At 42.7% G+C, this 19,961-nt stretch overlaps 1 protein-coding gene across 8 annotated transcripts in view; it reads right to left on the bottom strand.

Moving 5' to 3' along the window:
- The window catches only part of arfip1 (ADP-ribosylation factor interacting protein 1 (arfaptin 1)), a 253,443-nt gene that overhangs the window by 169,431 nt on the left and 64,051 nt on the right, over positions 1-19,961 (bottom strand). For 3 of the 8 annotated variants that reach the window (XM_086011848.1, XM_086011876.1, XM_086011866.1), the window contains exons 2-3: positions 14,984-15,099; positions 7,487-7,596 (exon numbers count right to left, since the gene is read on the bottom strand). The exons of 2 other annotated variants lie outside the window; for them this stretch is intronic. In XM_086011848.1, coding sequence (XP_085867974.1) covers positions 7,487-7,594 — 108 coding nt within the window. In that variant the 5' untranslated portion in view covers positions 7,595-7,596; positions 14,984-15,099. The remainder of the gene's footprint in view (positions 1-7,486; positions 7,597-14,983; positions 15,100-19,961) is intronic. 3 more of the 8 variants (XM_086011886.1, XM_086011903.1, XM_086011857.1) reach the window with 2 other exon arrangements.

Raw genomic sequence — 19,961 nt, 5'->3', positions numbered from 1 at the left:
CCTCACCTCTTTTTCCCGTACATTGATGACTGTATTAGTGCAGTTTCCTGCTCTCACCCCGAACTGGAAAATTTCATCAACTTTGCTTCCAATTTCCTCCCTTCCCTTGCCTTGGTCCATCTCCGACTCTTCCCTTCCTCAACTTCTCTGTCTCCATTTCTGGGGATAGGCTGTCAACCAATATATCATCTATAAGCCAACTGACTGCCACAGCTGCCTTGACTACACCTCCTCCCACTCCGCTTCCCGTAAGGATCCTATTCCATTCTCCCAGTTTCTCCGTCTCCGTCGCATCTGTACTGACGATACCACCTTCCATACCAGTGCTTCCGATACGTCTTCCTTTTTCCTCACCTGAGAATTCCCCCCCACCGTGGTTGACAGTGCCCTCGAGAGTGTCCTTCACATTTTACGGATTCTGCTCTCACCTCTTCCCCTCCCTTCCAGAACCACAATAGGATTCCCCTTGTCCTCGCCTTCCACCCCACCAGCCTCTCCATTCAACGGATCATCCTCCGCCATTTCCGCCACCTCCAGCGTGATGCCACCAACAAACACACCTTCCCCTCCCCTTACAGCACTCCGAAGGGACCACTCCCTCCGCAACACCCTGGTCCACTCTTCAATCACACCTAACAACCCTCTCCTTCCCACGGCACTTTACCGTGTAAGCGCAGGAGGTATAACAGCTGCCCTACTACCTCTTCCCTTCCCACCATCCAGGCCCCCAAACACTCCTTCCAGGTGAAACAGCGATTTCACTTGTGCTTGTTTCAATATAGTATACTGTATTTGCTGCTCACTATGACATCTCCTCTACATTGGGGAGACCAAACGCAGATTAGGTGACCACTTGCGGAACACCTCCGCTTAGTCTGCAAAGATGACCCCGAGTTTCCAGTTGCCTGTCATTTTCATTCTCTGCACCAATCCCACTCTGAACTCTCTGTTCTTGACCTCCTACACTGTTCTAATGAAGCTCAATGGAAGCTCGAGGTACAGCACCTCATCTTTCGATTAGGCACTTTACAGCTTTCCGGACTCAACACTGAGTTCAACAATTTCAGACCATAACCACCACTCCCATTTTTTGGACAGCAGCTGTTGGTAATGATTCTGCTATTGCCATTTACACCGCCACTAGACCCATCTTTTGTTTCTTTACTTGTCCCAGTACCATCCCCTTTTGTCATTTAATCGCTCCTGCCTTCCACCCATCACAGACCTTCCCTTTTGTTGTTCCCTCCCCTCCCCCTTCCTCTGTACTTGCTTAAAACCTGTTACATCTCTAACATTTTCTAGTTCTGATGAAAGGTCATCAACCTGAAACGTTACCTCTGTTTCTCTCTCCACAGATGCTGCCTGACCTGCTGAATATTTGCAGCATTTTCTGTTTTTTTTCAGATTTCCAGCATCCGCAGTATTTTGCTTTTGTAAACACTACAAGATATGGTTCTGACCATTGGAGTCCAGGAATGCAGCATTTATCTTAATTAAGTACCAAGAGCATAGTTGATTTTGAAAAAAAGATGAATTCCAGCCATGGAATATAATAACCATTTTCTAAAAAAGGAATTTGTTATGGATTCGCTTGAAGGCAATCATTCCTTGTATAGTTCCACACGTAACTTGCACAAGTGACTATTAATTATGTGTGATCCTCGACATTGAGCGTGGCAGGCTATTAATCATGGAGGGAAACACAGCTGAGATCAATCCTGCCCTCACCCGACACTTACACCGACGCCCACAGTTCCAGCAAGGGTCACTGGAGAGCGATCAGGAATAGAATTGTTAATCAATAATTGTTAATCAGGGCCGAACATCACTGCTTCAGCTGAAATCTTATAACTCAACACAGACTAGAGATCACATCTGGGACCTTCTTTGTTGTATAGCAGAGTTACCAGATAGACTCACTGAGCCAGTGGATGGGGTGTGCCTTACTTTGCATTTAACATACTGAAAATTTAGTCAAGATCACATTTCAAAATAGTCAGCAACACTAACAGCAATATCAAATATTTTCAGAGTACCAAATTGTTATTCTGGTTAACAGAATCAGTCACACTCGCACTATATATCTTCCATTGTGTAAGGAAGCTTCCCATTAGATCAGCCAGTTACACAGCAGCAAGTCTCCCTTCAGAAGTGCAGATTCAATTCTCACCAAGAAAAACACTCCAATCTGTCAGTCACATGTGCAATGAATTCTGACAGCTTTCAACCAAGCTACATGCTTCTTTATACCATACATGACTAAAAGGTCAGAGAATGAAGCGTGGCTAATGGTAGTTAGTCCACTAAATCAACTGTTACTTAACTAGAGACCCCACCACAGATACTCTATTTGATTGAGCTCCACAAAAGCTCTGAAAAGAAAACAGAGAAAGAAGGAAAATTAAATGTATTCCACAACCTTTACAGGTGTCTTTAGATATTATGTGCAAAGTGCCCAGTAATTTACAGAAAATGCCCAGTAATTTATTTAGATAGTTCTATCAGTTTCGTAGCTCTCCAATACAGTATTACCGGCTACCGACCATAGAGCACATATACCAGAAACGCTGTTTACGGAGGTCACGGACCATCATCAAAGACCCTACCCACCCCAGCCACAGTCTGTTCGCCCTCCTGCCATCTGGGAGACGCTACAGATGCATTCGCACCCGAACGACCAGATTTAGGAACAGCTTCTTTTTCAGGGCTGTCATCCTACTGAACTCCACAAATAAACTCTAAAGCCTGCACATCTGCCAATGCACTTTATTATGGTTATGTTTATGTTAATGTATTACAAGCCAAATGAATGTTGAATGTTTAAATGTCTTAATCTAAATGTACACTCTCAGGAGCCGCAAGCCTACATTTCGTTGTACTGCACTTGTGCACTAACAATGACAATAAAGTTGATTATTATTATATGTTAGTTATCCACAAGTATCTACTTGTATACCCTATAATGAAGTGCAGTCTTCACAGCAGAAAGCACAAACACAGTAAGGAAATTCAACCTAAATGTTCAATACACTTACATTCTCAATGAACTTTCAAATACAATAAAAGCAGAAAATGGTGGCAACACAGAGATCAACCAGGAACTTAAGAAAGAAGACAAGTTAATGTTTCAGGGATAGACCATTCTTCAAAACTATTCAGACAAAAGATCTTTTTCCAAAGTAAATGAGCTGCAATTTCTATTTTCAGATGCTGATTGACCTGTGCATTTCCAGCACTTTGTTTTTGCCACAGATTTCCAGTATTTGAAGTTTATTCTTTTGAAATACAATGAGGGGGCAATTTTAACCTGACCTGCCCAACAGGGAACAGAAATAATATGCAACCATACCTAATTCAGTAGCATTTAATAACCTACTCACTGGTTAAAAACATGCAAGCTTTATAACCAATGATCTGCTGTATGAACAGAAATGCATTACAGATTTTGAAATTGAATTATTCCTTAGAAAGTATTTTAAAGAGATTCATAACTTAATCACTTTTTCAGTTATTGCTGATGTGTGTCAGCTTGGTTTAGTGGTAGCACCCTCACCTCAGTCAGAAGTTTGTGGGCTCAAGCTCCACTTGAGCATATATTTAGGTTGACACTTCAGTGCAGTACTGAGGGACTGCTGCATGACAAAAGGTGCCATTTTTTTAGATGAGACTTTAAACCAAGGCCCTGTCTGCTTGCAAAAATTGGCTGCTGCATTTTCTTACATAGCAAGAGAGACTACATTTCACAAGTAGTTAATTTGCTGCAAAGCATTTTGGGATATCGTGTGACGTGAAAGGCCCTAAACGAATGTAAATTGTTACTTTTTTCCCTGTTTCACAAACCATTGGTAGCTTTCACTTATAACAAAGGAGATTTTAGTTTTTAGTGCAAACTATCATAAAACAGGCTAAAACATATACACAGTTGAGCATTTATTTTACATTCACATATGTATTTTATGAAACCATTATAACGTTTTGATTGCAAGGTGATGGTGGAAAGAATGCCAAGATACATCCATATTTTTTGGTATGACAATGCTTGCACTAAGAGCAGTGCATCTCAAGGGGTTGAGGCAGCTTGTTTCGTTCTGGTTTCTGGAGATTATTTGAATTTGGGGTAGGAGAGGAGGTGCTACATACCAGAGGTCATGTTAGTTGGGATCGTTGTCATTCATGGTCAGTGAGTGGGTTACTGTGTTGGGGGTGGTGGAGCAGTTTGTGTTAAGTAATTTTCCGAGAAGTAATAAAGGAGAGCCAGCATGGATTTGTTAAGGGCAAATCTTGTTTGATTAACTTGATTGAGATTTTTGATGAGGTAACAGAGAGTGTGGTTGAGGGTAGTGCAGTTGATGTTGTGTACATGAACTTTCAAAAGGCATTTGATAAAGTACCACATATTAGGCTTGTTAGCAAAATTGAAGCCCATGGGATAAAAGGGGCAGTGGCAGCATGGATACAAAATTGGCTAAGGGATATTAAACAGAGTTGTGGTGAATGGCTGTTTTTCAGACTGAAGGGAGGTATACAGTGGTGTTCCCCAAGGTTCAGTACTAGGACCACTGCTGTTTTTGACATAGATTAATGACTTGGACTTGTGGGTACAGGGCACAACTTCAAAATTTGCAGATGACACAAATCTTGGAAATGAAGTAAACAGTGAAGAAGATAATAATAGACTTCAAGATTTCCAGCATCTGCAGTATTTTGCTATCGTTCAAGAAGACATAGACAGGCTGGTGGAATGAGCCGACACATGGCAGATGAAATTCAACGCGGAGAAGTGTGAGGTGATAAATTTTGGTAGGAAGAGGAGTGACCATGCACACTAAATGGTACAATTTTAAGGGAGTGCAAAAACAGAGAGACCTAGGGGTGCTTGTGCACAAATCTTTGAAGGTGACAGGACAGGTTAACAAAGCAGTTAATAAACCATATGGGATCCTGGGCTTTATAAATAGAGGCATAGAATACAAAAGTCAGGAAGTTATGCTAAACCTATATAAAACACTAGTTCAGCCATATTGTGTCCAATTCTGGGCACCACACTTTAAGAAGGATGTGAAGGCTTTGGAGAGGGTACAAAGAGATTTACTAGAATGGTTCCTGTGATGAGGGATTACAGTTACGTGGATAGACTGGAGAAGCTGGGGTTGTTCTCCTTGGAGCAGAGAAGGCTAAGAGGAGATCTGATAGAGGTGTTTAAAATCATGAAAGGTTTATATAGAGTAAATAAAGAGAAACTGTTTTCAATGGCTTAAGGGTCAATAACGAGAGGGCACAGATTCAAGCTGATTGGTAAAAGAATCAGAGACATGAGGAAAAACTTTTTTACGCAATGAGTGGTTAGGATTTGGAATGCACGGCCTGATATTATGGTGGATACAGATTCAATAGCAGCCTTCAAAAGGGAATTGGATAAAGACTTGAAGGAGAAAGAAATTGCAGGGATATGGGGAAATAGCAGAGGAATGGGATTAACAGAATTGCTCTTTGAAAGAGCCGGCGCAGTCTTGATGGGCTGAATGGCCTCCTTCTGTGCTGTACTGTTCTATGATTCTAACAAGCCCCAAACTGTCTGGTATTATCCCAGTTCCAGGCTGAGGCAAACATCACTGACTCTGATTGGCACATGTGTTTATTGTCAGTCATATATAAATTGAACCAATCACACAAAATAGCTTAAGTTTAAATTATTACTTTTTCAAGCTTGCAATCAACAGAACCTGCAACACTATATTAAGATAAGCTTGGTACAAGAATGTGAACTGCAGTTGGTTTCTTTTTTGGATGCTTATGCAGTATTACTGCATGTAAAGGAACAGCTGTCGAACTACAGCCAGACAAAATTGCTTTATTTTTGTTACAGACCTGATTGATTCTTTTAAGCATCAGCTTGGTTTAATTGCTAGTAATGGCAACTAAATCAGAAAGGTTGTGGGTTTAAGCGCCATACAGGATGTGTAAATAATCTACATTGAAGCTTCAATGCAGTATGAGGAAGTGCTGGATTGTCAGAGATGCTGTCTTTTGGATGAAATGTTAAACTTAGGCTCCATCTACCTGTTCAAGTGTATTTAAAATATCCCCACACCCTATTCAATGGAGAACAGTGAGTTATTCCTGTGTCCTGCTAACATTCAATCCTCAACTAATCTTACCCACAGATTAACTGGTCATTCATCTCATTTGCTGCGTGCAAATTGGCTGCCGTGTTTGCCTATGTAATAACAGTGACAACACTTGACACTTTAAAAGTAATTCAATGGCTGTGAAGCACTAGGCATTTGCAAAGGATGTGATTGTTAAGTATATAAATGACAAAATACGGTAGTCCTTCCTGTTTAAAAAGCTCTCTGATACCCACTGATGTTATTCACTTATAGTTCCATCACTACAGTAAATTAAAAAAAGAACATTTTCCTATGAGGACATTAATATGGAATATGAAAAGAGCCTGCCGACCCTGCTTCTTCTGCGTATCCATGGACAATCTGCTTAACTGTATTTAATCTCCTTAGGGAAGTGAATGGCCAGAGATAAAAAAGTTCAGAAACAGAAAACATGAGAAAACTTTCTTTGATATCTGAAGGTAAATGAGCAAAAATTTCCAAGAGATTAATCTAACAGTGAAATCTGCATTATTCATCATTGACTGGTTGCATTGCACAGATGACACTCCTATAATCCCAGTATATGTAAGCTCCAGTCGTATTCTTGACAAAATACTTCAGGATAATCGCCTGAGTTTTCATCAGAGGGGGAAAAAACAGTTTATAAAAGTTAGCATTCGACAGGTAACCTCTCAATCAGAGCCTTTTCAAGGTAAGGAGGCAAAAAATGAGATGTCTTCGCTGAGCTTTGGCACCCTGCACCCCTGGTATTCCACGAGCAGTCAGGGTGGCATAGATGGGTAATGATGAATCATATTTCTATACATACTTTGAAATTACAGAGAAACTGATGGTGCTGGTCAAGAGGCCAACCACATTGTGGCAAGTTTTTTAAAATTTCACAAATGAAATATTCTTATTTTTAAGACGTGCCATAATTTTCAGATAAAATACTTTTGGGCCATATTCTGGAGTTTCTTTTAATCAAAAAGTCATCCCATTTAAACAAAACACGAACTACTTTTGATGAAAATTTACATTTCCCACTACTCCTCCAAGGAACCAAAGATATTATAAATGGTGATCACTTGTTATAATTAAAGATTGTTACTATGTATTTTTAGGAAATGATCACATGTTCCTAAAATTGCTCGAGAACAGTCAACTTTCATCTGACAAAACATGTAATTTGTTGAGTAAAAATTGCTCTCAAGTGGTGACCTTAAGTACGTGAGATTTAACACAGCTGAAATCCAAACGCTCAATACCCCCTCTGATACAGCATGAATCAAATTCCCGTGTATTTGCGCTTATTTGTAATCAGATAATCAGATTATGGTTGGCAGATTTTATAAGAGTTATAATTTTATAATAACCTCAGATTCGGACTCAGAATCCTGTGCATGCATTTCAGCTGCAGCTGTATGGGAATCTACAGCCAGACCTGGAGCCTCACCAGCAGCAGACATGGCGCTTTCAGACATTCCTGAAAACAAAAAGAAGCATTGGCCAAGTGCATGCTGTAATTTCAAATACAATCAACAAAGGAACACATCGAAGAACCTACATTTAAAATTGCAAACAATTAAATGCAAGTTGAAAGGAAAATATCTTAACTAATGTTTGCAGCACTAGCTCGTCTAGACTATTGATGGCACCACCCACATATTGTATACACATCATGTACACTTCTATATTAATATTTCAAATATGGTTGGCTTAGTTTGTGATTCATGATTCTTTGAGCTCAAATTATTGCCAGATAGTAACCCCCACCCCATCTCTTCCTCAACCCCACTGTTTACAGCCTACCATTAGCTAGAAGTTATGATTCAACTGGCAGTGGCCAATCATGTGTCCATTTTCAAATCAAAAGCAATTCCAGTGGAAAGCAATACATATTTTTAAACTAACAATTACTCCCCCCACCCCCGCCACCACCTTAGAAAAGCAAAGGCATATACTTTAAAAATGTAAGTGGCATATCACAGGACAGTTTTAAAGATTACATTAAGAAAGTGTGTGCTCTTTGACATTAGTTAATAGAGGGCTTCAAAAATACATTACAGGAAACTTTGGTTTATCCGGAGGTTAAAAGTCCGGAAAGCTCTATCTACCGGCAAAATTCAGGAGCCGTTTTCTATAAGTATTTTTACTTCTCGTTGCTTTTTTTTCCCCAGTCAGGCTCTGCAAGGTCTGTAGCTAAGCAACAGCTTCAGCTAGAGACGCTTTTAAGCTGCAGCCGACTGTTTTGAAGCTGTTGCTAAGCAACAGGGTCTGTTGATTCACACGGAGCTGAAAATCTCCGTATGTTTCAACATGTCCGACAGTTTTGATCTAACGGCAACAGCTCGGTCCCGTCGGTGCCGGATATCACAAAGTTTCCTGTATGAACAAGATAGATTGAATTGTGCTCTATAGTCCAACAGTTCCAACACTGGAGCTTAATTGGCAATTTTCCTCAAGCTTTCTCTTAGTGGTGAATTTATCCATCTCAGCGAGAAGGGGATATCTAGAAACTAAAAATAATAATGAACAGTCAGCATGATTTCCAAAGGGAAAGTCTTGCTTGACCAACCCCACTGAATTTTTTGAAGAGGTATCAGAGAGAGTAGACAAGTGTAATGCAGTTGATGTAATTTATCTAGATTTTCAAAAGGCCTTCAATAAGGTACCACATAATAGACTGATGAACAAGGTCAGAGAATGCGGATGTCAGGGTACAAGTAGTAGAATGGATAGCTAGCAGGCTTCAAGGCAGAAAGCAGAGAGTAGGGGTAATTGGTAGCTATTCAGAGTGGCAGAAGATGGGAAGTGATGTACCACAAGGATCAGTGCTGGGACCACTGTTGTTCACAATTTATATTAACGATTCAGACTTTGAAATCAAAAACACAATTTCTAATTTGCGGATGACACCAAATTGGGGGGGGGGGGGGGGAGGATAGTCAATACTGAGGATCATAGAAAGTTACATCACGGAAGGAGGCCATTCAGCCCATCATGTCCGCGCCGACCAACAAAGAGCTATCCAGCCTAATCCCACTTCCCAGCGACACAGGTTAACAAGGCCATAAAAAAAAAACAAGCACTAGGGTTTATTTCTAGAGGGATGGTATTGCAAAGTAGAGAAGTTATGCTAAATTTGTATTGAACCTTGGTTAGACCACAGTTGGAGTGCTGCGTACAGTTCTGGTCACCATATTATAAAAAGGATATAGAAGCACTGGAGAGGGTGCAAAAAAGATTTACAAGGATGATACCAGAAATGTGAGGGCATAACTATCAGGAAAGGATGAACAGGCTGGGTCTCTTTTCTCTTGAAAAGAGAAGGCTGAGGGGTGACCTAATAGAGGTGTTTAAAATTTTGATAGAGTGGGCACGTAGGGCTGAATTTTGCTGGCGCTCAGAGGGCGGGTTTGGAGGCGGGTCCGCTGACAAAATCGAAATGATCGACAGCGGGTTGGGAACCCGGTCCGAACCTACCTCCATGTAAGTTTCCAACGTGTCGGGTCTGCGATTTCAGAACAGACCGACACCAAGCGGCGGGGGAGGCATTTAAGATACTTAACTGCTTGTTAAGTGCTTCTTTACTACTATTTTGCCAGTCTTTTTCTATGTTACCACTTTTTTAACGGGGTTCACGTTGTTCGGAGATCACGTCAGGTAAGTAGGTCGGGTTCTCTATGTCTCCCCATTGCTGTGAATAGGTGACAGCTGCAAAAGTGGTATGAAAGCTACCATTTCACAGCTGGTCACTTTCCAATGTCAGAAGCTTGAGCCTTCAGGACTTGGAAGACACTTTTGAGCTTCATGCAGTTTGGACGTGTTTGGAGTAAACTCTCTATCCACTGTCACCTCCTTGGAGCAAGCTCCCTCACCATTGACAGATCGCTTCTGTGATCTCAACTTCAGCTGCCATCTATTCCAGCAACATCGGTGCCCTTCAAAAAATCTCACCTTGGTCCTCTGAATCCCTCCACGATCAGCCCCAACACCAACATCACCAGGCACACCAACATCACCAACAACAATACCAACCTTCTCCGCAATCACCTGATGCTGCTCAGGACACAGGGTATCAGCACCCGACAACATTGCTGCCCGGGAGGCCAGTGATGGCATCACCATGGCCAGGTTTACTTCACTTGACGCTATATACCCTGGTTGTCACATGATGCGGCAGGTTAACACCACCCCACACCAGCACCATAAAGCATTCTTACAATGCCTAAGCCATTCCTTTCACACTCATCACCATTGCGGGGGACACTGTTATGTCTCACCATTCACTGCAACTCACTAAGACACTTCCAAAGGTGAGCACAGATCTGTCCAATAAGATAAAGGCCTAGAAATTCGGTGTGTAGCGCCAGCAGTTAGCGCCTAAAGAGGGCAGTCAGTGGCTGTAGCGCCACTGGCTGCGCCTCCCGTGATATTTATCGGGGCGCTAATGGTGGCGCTAGCCTGTAGCGCCCCGCTACCGCCCCGATCGTCATATTTGTTTGTGTCCGCCTCCGCTACTCTGGCCGCAAATCGCACCCGGTTCACGGGGCCTACCTGTGGCGGGAGTGGCGCAAATTAAGGTGGAGGTGCGGGGCGGCCGTCTTTTTCGGTGACCGCCTGCCAGCACCTCCGTCCCCGGCCTCCTGATCTCCCCCCTCGGCAGTGCCGGCTGTTTTCCGAGAGCCCAGCACTTCTCCTCGATGCCGGGCTCTTTTGCCGGCACTCGCGATCGGAGATCGCGCTGCAGCAGGCTCCTCCCCCTTAAGAATGGGAGGAAGGCCTGCAGTACCGCAGCGCGCCGTGCCGCAGCGTGGGGCGCTGCGGCACGTTGCGCTGCGATATTCCGTTTCAGCGCCCTAAGAAGGACACGGAGCGCCTCGAGCAGCGCCCTGTGTCCCTCTTGGGGCGCACAAGATGAATTTCCAGCGGGCGCAAGCGGCTCTGTGCGCACGCAAATTCCAGCGCCCAGGCGAGCTTGGTGCCCCGTTTGGGCCTCCACTGAATTTCTAGGCCAAAGTGTGGAAAATAAAAATTTCAATGTTTGACAACACCTTAACAAAAAATTTACATGAACATTGCATAAGACACCCGAGTGGCTACCCTTGTGTGTTGTTAGTTGGTATGATTGGACTAGGATGAGGGCGAGTGTGAGGGGTGGCTAGTGAGATGGGGAAGTGATATTGTAGATAGAGAGGGATGGGTGGAGGTGCAAGAATAAGGATGTGGAGTAGGGTAGGGAAGGCATAGTTATGGGGATGCGATGAGTGGCACAGCAGGATGAGTTTAAGTGTGGCTTGGCAGTAACGTTATAGTGATCTACTGAGATCATTGAAAGGCTTGTGCCACTGCAGCCTGGTCCTCCTGACTACATCCCTGCTTTTGCCCTCCTGTGCAATGTGCAACCACTGCATTGGTCTCCTGGAGAGGTCTCTTCTGCCCTTGGGAGGGAAGATAACCTCCCTGCGTGCTGTGACTCCCTCCCATGGTAGACCCTGAGTAGAGCCGTGCACCTTTATGCAGTGCTCGTCAGTGTTTGCAGCACCTCAATGCTGTAGGACACTGACAGCAGAACTGTCAAAATAAATGCGGCCATGGTCCCTTTAAGGAAACCGGCTGATGACGCCTCATCAAATGACACCATCAGACCCGCTTCTTTTTAATTGGCCGGGAACCCCACAGGGTGGGCTTAACAAGCTCTATTAACGGAAAATCCTTTTTATAGAGTGGTTGCAGCCGGGAACAGGACCGGAACCCGCCAACCGCCTCTTGTGCCGCGATCCCGCCTTCGCTGGCGAAATCGCGGCCATAGAGTTTTCCACTTGTGGGGGAAGAGCAAAACTACAGGCCATCAATATAAGATAGTCACCAAGAAATCAAATAGGGAATTCAGAAGAAACTTCTTTACCCAGAGTGGTGAGAATGTGGAACTCGCTACCACAGGGAGTGGTTGAAGCGAAAAGTATAGATGCATTTAAGGGGGGGCTAGATAAGCATATGAGGGAGAAGGGAATAGGGGGTTATGCTGATAGTTAGATGAGGAAAGACGGGAGGAGGCTCGAGTGGAGCATAAACACCGGCGTGGACTGGTTGGACTGAATGGCCTGTTTCTGTGCCATATATACTATGTAATATGTAAACTCTGCAGGTAACTTAATTGCCACAATCATCACCAAGGGGAATAAAGTAGGATGCATGTTTTTAAGAAGGAAAATCATAGCAATTAATTTCATTATAGTTAAATATAATTCATGTCATTACATTTTAATATAATAGATGTTCCACTTTGCCACTCAATAAAATGTACAGTACTGAGATTACTGTAATTCAAAACATTTTAATGCTGGGTGGTCCCACCTTCAACAACCCCTATTGGCATAAAAATTTGCACCATTGAAATAAATAAATAAAATTGAAGTGTGAGTTATCACAGTCATTGTCTGACAGTGAGGACAATGCATCCTTTTTTTCTTGGGGTGCATTTTCCACATTCGTGGCCTCCCTTCCTCAGTCAGGTACCAGGGCTCTGCCAATACAGCTCTGAAATGAGGAGATATAAAGAATGGCCAAGGCTGATGCTCTCTCCAATATATCCTTCCTCTCTGTGGAGAGCTGCACTCCACTCCAAACTGTGCAGGATGTGGAACATGAACCTATGAGCTTATAATGTTATAGCACAGGGTGTTGGGATTCCAACACGCTATGCTGTCTTAGGCAACATACCAGAAACCAAAAATGTTTATCAAACCTAAAAGAAATTAATATTAGTACAATTTGAACCAGACACACAAAAGGCTGTATCACAATCTTACAGCAGCCAGTAAAAGCAAAATACTTCTATTTTCACATAACTAAATTACTTTGCCCCTTTCCTCCAAGGTCCTTGAATGCATAATTGCCTCTCAGCTCCAGCCTATCTCTCCCAACACACTCTGTTCAAGCCTACTCTAGTGATGCATTACAATATCTACATTTTCTGTCTGCACTGCAATCCCTTCCACGGGGAGCTTATATCAAAAGACCCCAACAATCACCTGTCTCTGCATAAGGAACAGGAAATAGGCATTTTATTTCTAGCATGCTGATTAACTGACATTCGTCGGACACTGTTCCCGTTGTCAAATTTTTGGATTTAAAAATACCCATTAATAGAATTGATGCAATATTTTTCCACACCACTTTCATGGGTCTCCAAACAGTGTCAATGTTGGAAGTTTCATTTATTTCAGTAAGTTAAACTTTGCCCAAATAACTATTTATTTTGTGTTGCTCTCGGTTATAATATGCAGGAGTGTATGAACTAGTCAGAACCAAAAAGTTTTCAAATGCACAGGATTTAAATACTTGAGTGCTCTGTGCATCAAAATGTAGTTAAACATAATAATGACTCACTTTGATGAGCACACAACAATAAAATATTAAAAATAAAGTACATCCAAAAGAATTTGCTACTTAAAAAGGAACAAATCAAATTCCAGCATGATTAAAGTAGAAAAAGAGCACATACAAAAGCAATGGTAGAGAACATCACAATATTCTTTATAAGTAGATCTGCTATGGCATTGCTCAGAGTCTTCAGCACCTCCAACATTGTGTGTCTCTCTCATTCTGTCCTCTGCCCTCTATCACTTGTTCTATCCCCACATCTCCTTTTTCCACTCCCTGATCTCTGCCTCCGATCTCTGTCTTTTGATATGTCGATGTAATCTTCCCCCTTTGATACTGTGCACTCTTTCATACCTCTTTCTTTAACTCAATCTCTATCCACAATCTCATGGCCATCTGTCGCTCCTCAATCCCCAGTCTCATTCATACCTCGATGGCGCTGATCTCTCTCTCAGCTGTTTTTCCTTGCCTGATCTCTCCCTGTCCAATTTCTCTCCCCACAATCTCTCGGTCATCAATCCCCAATCTGATTTTTTAAATCTATACTCCTCCATCTATATTATCGCTCATGTCTCCCATATCTCTCCCCCTCCCCTCGTGCCTCTCCATTTCTCTCTTCCTCATGTTTTCCTCTGTCCCATTTCTCTCCACCCCAACTCCATCTCTTTCCCCCATATATTTTCCTCCCCATCTCCTGTCTCTCCATCTCCCCAGTCATTCATTCAAAGAAAGAGAAAGCCAAGGCTGGGATGAAACAAGACCAGTATAATAAAGTTTTCAATGACCCATAGGGGCAAAGAAACAGGGAGGCTTGGTCTGAAAGAGAGAAGAGCCAGAGCAAGGTAGAAAGGCAGGTAGCAACAAAGGTTGCAAGAGGTGGGGAAAAACAGTAGCGCTGTGGGCATTAGATATAATAATCCAATAATATAATAATAGTCTAGCATAGTGGTGTGATCTGAGCAGGATGCCTGGACAGCAGCTGGGTGCCAGGGAAGGGCTGGAGAGCTATGAGGAAGGCCATAAAGTTAAAAAGAAAAACAAAATATAATGTAAACTTACCTGCACAATAAAGGAAAAAGTTTAAAAAACAAAATGGTGGGCAAAACTGGGTGACTTACAACACCCAGAGCCTGGAGGGGAGCCCACAACTACAATGTGACTTGCAGATGGGCGCTCTCATTAAAAAAGAGCCAACATACTTTTCATAGTCTTTCCACATTATAAACGTTGGCATAAAAAGCGTTATTCAAAAATCATAACAGGAAGTAAGGTTTGTGAAAAGGGCCATATGCTAGACCTTTAGCGATAGATGTCCTTAAAATATCATGGATCATTGATTTTTTGGGTGTTCTTTTTCATATTCCAATGATAATGCTGGAATATATTTATATTAGATATATATAAAAATTATATGCTGTCACCCCGGATTAGCAACCATAATTGTTACTGTTCTTTCACTCAGAAGTCAATTCCTCATAACTCACAATTTCAACCGCTGTTACTGAAGACGTTCCTTTCTTCTGCTCACCAGATCTCAACTACATCTTGGGTCAGTTTCTTGAGTTTCACTCACATTCCCCCAGTTCTAGATCTGCACCAGCTGTTTCATTCATGAAAGGTGACGAGGGGAGAAAGAAGGATGTAAAGTAAGATACGAGTCAGACAGGAAACAAAGAAACTAAATAAAAGGATCAAGAGAAAGTTAATTAATTTTTTTTTATTTTTTTTAAAGGCAGGGAGAAAACAATCTAAATCTAAAAAATTATTGAATATAACCAAATACAGATAACTTCCCAAAAAACAATTCAAGGGGAAACCCAACGAGAAAAGAACAAAATCATTCAGAGAGGAAAATATCCCAAATATCCTTAAGATGGTGCTGTTTACCACTTCAACCAGTTTTAGTTCAGTGAGAAACTATAGATACATGATCCTCAAAATCTTGACAATGCAACACTCATTTAGAAGTATATATAGTATTGTACCATAGTAAACAGGATACTGTAAAGCTCCATTAATCCTACCAAGTCTTTCATTGACATTAAAAAGACCTAGTTACATTAGTGCTTATTTTATTGGGTAATATTGCCATTATGAACAGATTAGCGAAGAAGTTCAAACTACCATAAACACACACCTTCACCTGATGGTTCCATCTTATTTTGTTGTGGTTATGAAACTGGGACTTAATTATAAATGTGAGTCTGTATTGCTGCATAGCCAAATTAGTACTGCTATGAAACCTATATGGACATAGGTCAACTTAAAAGTAGCAGCTTTCATAATTCAGTTCATAATAATAATTTGAAGTTTCTTTTAACAATATAAAGGATATAATAATTTTAAATTTATGTTTCAAAATTAGGCATATGTTCTATTATAAAAATTAGATATTCTGGTATAAAACACAATTTAGTGTATATAAAGTTTTGTAGTTCAGCATGTTCAGTTAATGTTCAGAGACTGGCAGATAGAGTTTCCAATACTACATCTTCATTTCTAAATGCAAGCCATTGATGACAGGAGCCACTCGTTTTGTTTAGTAAAGCATTTGTAGTATTTCTGACCCTAACTGTCATTCATCTTAGTTGCCGTTAGTAGGATCTTCCTGCGCATAAATTGGCTGCTGTTTGCCTGCAAAACGACAGTGCCTGCATTTCAAAAGTGACCAATTGGTTGTGAAGCACTTGGAGACAGCATCATGATATAATCAGGCACTATATAAATGCAATTTCTTGTTACCTTCCCTGTGATTCTTGAGACAACATTGGCTATAAAGCAATCCTGGTTTGGAGGTCTAAAGTACCTCTGGCCAGTAGGCATCTGCAGCATGCCTTGTGCAGAATACCAACACAAAATGGAAAAAATACAGACGCATACGGAAATTCGTATTTCGCAGCACTTGGGGGTAGTGTCAAAGCTAAACTGGATTTGGTAAATAAATGTAGCTCCATCCCAACAAAATACCAACTTGATTCTGTCAAGAGATACTGCAATATTCGTCAGGAGCAGGTCCCATTCACAGCCAGTTCAGTGAGTACAGAGATATCACAAACAGCCCTTTTTCTCCGCTACATCTTCCCCGCCTATAGTTTGTTGAAAATATTTTTAGGGGCCGTTATTGTGGTTTCCACTTCTTTGTGAGCTGTGTTTGAGGTAATAACAAGTTTTTCAGAACCTTATTGTTCTGTTAGTCAGAAGTTTAAAGAAAAGAAAGGTGTTTACGTGATGAATCCAGCATTTAGGATGGATACATACATTTCATGGAACATCCATTCCTGAGAGAAACAAAGTCAAAGGAAAGATCTCCTTCAGCAATCCAATTAAAATATCTTAGTTACTAATGTGACATGTAAGATTCGAAAATTTTCATTGATATAATCACACAAGATAACAGGATTAATTATACAGCTTTATTGACCAAAAGAAGCTTGTACAGATAAAACCTTTGAAAAAAAGGGCATACAAAATGGCCACCGGACCTCGTGATCAGTTTCTTGGACCATTTGATTTCTGTTACTGCAAGCCAGGCAGGCTTGTGGATTGAGAACAGTAAGCCCGCGAAAGCCAGTATTGGGGAACCGAAACTCAGGGAAATGGGCATACATATTCAATTGGATTCTAAGTACAAGACAGTTTCAGGCAACAGGATGGGGCCCATCAAGATATGGGCGGACAATGAATGAACACTTAAACCCATTTAATGTACAAAGGAAAAACCGTTTAACAGCCATCAAGGGAAATCTCCAGACCGATCAATATGCGAACCGAGTTACGGTGACAAAGTAAAAGACATTATCGGCCAGGAAGGCCAGTTAAGCTATCACCGGCTCCCGTTACAAGACAAAGCGCCCCTGCAGAGATTTCTGCCCGCCAAAAATATTACAAAGACTGGACTATGATCTGGCGGGAGATAAGACTGTCCCAAAAAGAGTATAATTATGGATTGGAAAGTCCATCAAAAAAAGACACACACACGGGAGGCAACGCTTCACCTCGACGGCTACGTTTCATTCGTAGGACGATTCACTTCTTCGGTACAATTCGTAATTCTCGGCAACGACGAGAAGACTTTGGCTGGGAAGTCAGCTCGGCCAGGCAAGGCTCGACTACGACGGGAAGACGAAGGAGGGTGGCCCGGGTACTTTTGTCGGGAGATCATCGACGACCCAGGCCGAAGGAGAAGACACCCTCTGGAAAACCGCCGAGCCAGGCGGGAGCGAGAAATAAAAAGGACACTCCGGGCCTAGCACTTCCGTGCCTCAACATCCCATTCGCAGTTTTTCCCGTACTGGACTCTCCCTGTGCATCCAGTTATTCAACATCACATCGGTGGCAGAGACTCCCCCATGTATCCAAATCCACAACAGCTTTAACTGATCCATCCTTGACGAGCGCTCATCAAGGCTGTGTCCACTGCCTCATCGCCTGAGAGAGAGAGAAAAACAAGCTGCGCCAGAAGTTTCCAAATCCACGTGACGACGGAAAGCTGTGCCAAAAAGGCTGTGAACCCCCTCTTTTTGCGAATCTGAAAGTGGTGAGCATGATCCCGAGTTCCTCAAGTCGAAACTTAGTTTAGGTCTAGGGGAGGGAGAGGGTAAGGGTAATCGTAATGTGTTTCCCCTTTTTCGATGTGCCGTGTGTTTCCCATTTCCATGGAATCAAGTTTATAGATATGTGCATGCTTGTAGTCACTCTAATTTGTGCTTATGATATGTATTTTATAATGCTGCAAACTGTTTAATAATAAAAGCCTCCATTTTGTGCTATTCAACCTGGTCTATTGAGTCTTTCTCTGCACTACAGTTCCCTGCACCTAAGTCCAAGGTCTAGAACCGTAGGGGAGAGTGGGTCGAACCACTCAAGGGTAATTATTGCACGAAGCCTGGTAGGGGACCAGAACGAGCAAGAGAAACCCCCTACAGACATCAGTAATTCAAAGAGGGCATTGTAGGGAAAGGAGTCCAATAACGATACCTGAAATGAGCAAGCAGATTTTTTTGATGATCTGCAATGATTTCAGAGTCCAAAATAATTACCCGGGTAACTGCATGAAAGCACACAAAGTCTGCAGTTTTCCCAGCTCCACATTTCAAATGCCACATGGAACATGACTGGTCAAGGGTAATGAAACTATAGTTGAAATGTACTGGAAGTCAAGTGCCAGGTTACACCATTATAAAACTGTTCCATTTCACTGTAGTAGGAACAAGGCAAACTAGTGCCTCCAAATGGAAGGGCCACAGTCAGAAACAGAAAAGCCAAGCGAAAGAGTAGTTATTTCAGTATTGTTGGTGGTGCTCTGAACCCACTCTGCAATGTATAGAGGGCAGACGAGGAGCACCAGTAACATTGCCATTCTTTTGGCATTGCTTCCACCGGAAGCAGTTAAATATACGAGAAGTAATTAATTTCCAGTATTTGCCACAAATACAAGCGGCTTTTCTAAAATTATTTCTACTCTGAATAAACTTCTTTTAAAATGTTTCTCCATTTCACTTTTCATCACCACCATTAAGCACTACATCCTGCATGATTCTTGTGGTGTATGTAACCTGTTCCACCTTAAGAGATGTACTACTTTCTCTGGCTGCTGTATACGTAATACCGGTGGTGACCACCGGTATATAAGTACTGTGTAGTGATATTGTATTTAGTATAGTCCTGACCTCCAACAAGTAAAGACCTGTTGAACATTATTCTTGTAGTCTGTGTCAGTAATTAATCTTAATACAACTGGAACACACAGACTTAACAGTGGCGACGAGTCCGATTCTTACCCTGCGGCAGTTTATATCCACGGCGGCTTCGTCCACAGAACGGGCGTCGAAGAGAGGCATCCACCCTCATCACCCTGCTGGAAGACACGTCGCGCGGCAGGCATCGAGAACCCAGAGTGCAGAAGATATCCTGAACTCGAAGCCTCCATCAGCGGCAGTCAGCTTTGTTCTTTCTACCTCGGTGCTGGGTAAGCCGGTCAGCGACGCGAGCAGAAAGTCGGCCGCGTTAGCTGTACAGACAGGGGGAGGAAGACGGAGGAATAAGGGCGGGGAGATCGATCGCGACCGGAGATAAGGGCCGGGCCGCATTCGGGCCGAAAGGCGCAGCGCGGGGACATCGATCGCGGCTGGTGATAAGGGCCGGGCCGCTTTCGGGCCAAAAAGGCGCAGCGTCTGGGGCGACTGAAGGCACGAGAGCCGCGGTGAAGGCGAACACAGCCGGTGCTAATAACCGGGCTGCAAGAAAGGCTGCGAGGCGCGACATCGGGGAAGCGCGAATGCCTGAGGGAGCTGCGGTGAAGCGGAGACAGCGTCGGGGGAGTTACTAACCGCTGGGAAAGGGGAGCAGCAGCGGCACGCCAAACGCCATTGCAGCCAGTGGGTGAAGACCGCCAAGCGCGGGAAAACCGCCATTTTGTAGGCGGAGGACGAAGACAAGAGCGGGAAGCCGCCATCTTGGGAT

This window comes from Somniosus microcephalus, chromosome 2 (genome assembly GCF_052327205.1).
Source record: "Somniosus microcephalus isolate GS21.2 chromosome 2, FLI_Smic_1.0, whole genome shotgun sequence".
Classification (NCBI taxonomy): Eukaryota; Metazoa; Chordata; class Chondrichthyes; order Squaliformes; family Somniosidae; genus Somniosus; species Somniosus microcephalus.
The sequence above is the reverse complement of the archived record's forward strand: the minus strand, read 5'-3'. Positions and strand labels throughout refer to the sequence as shown.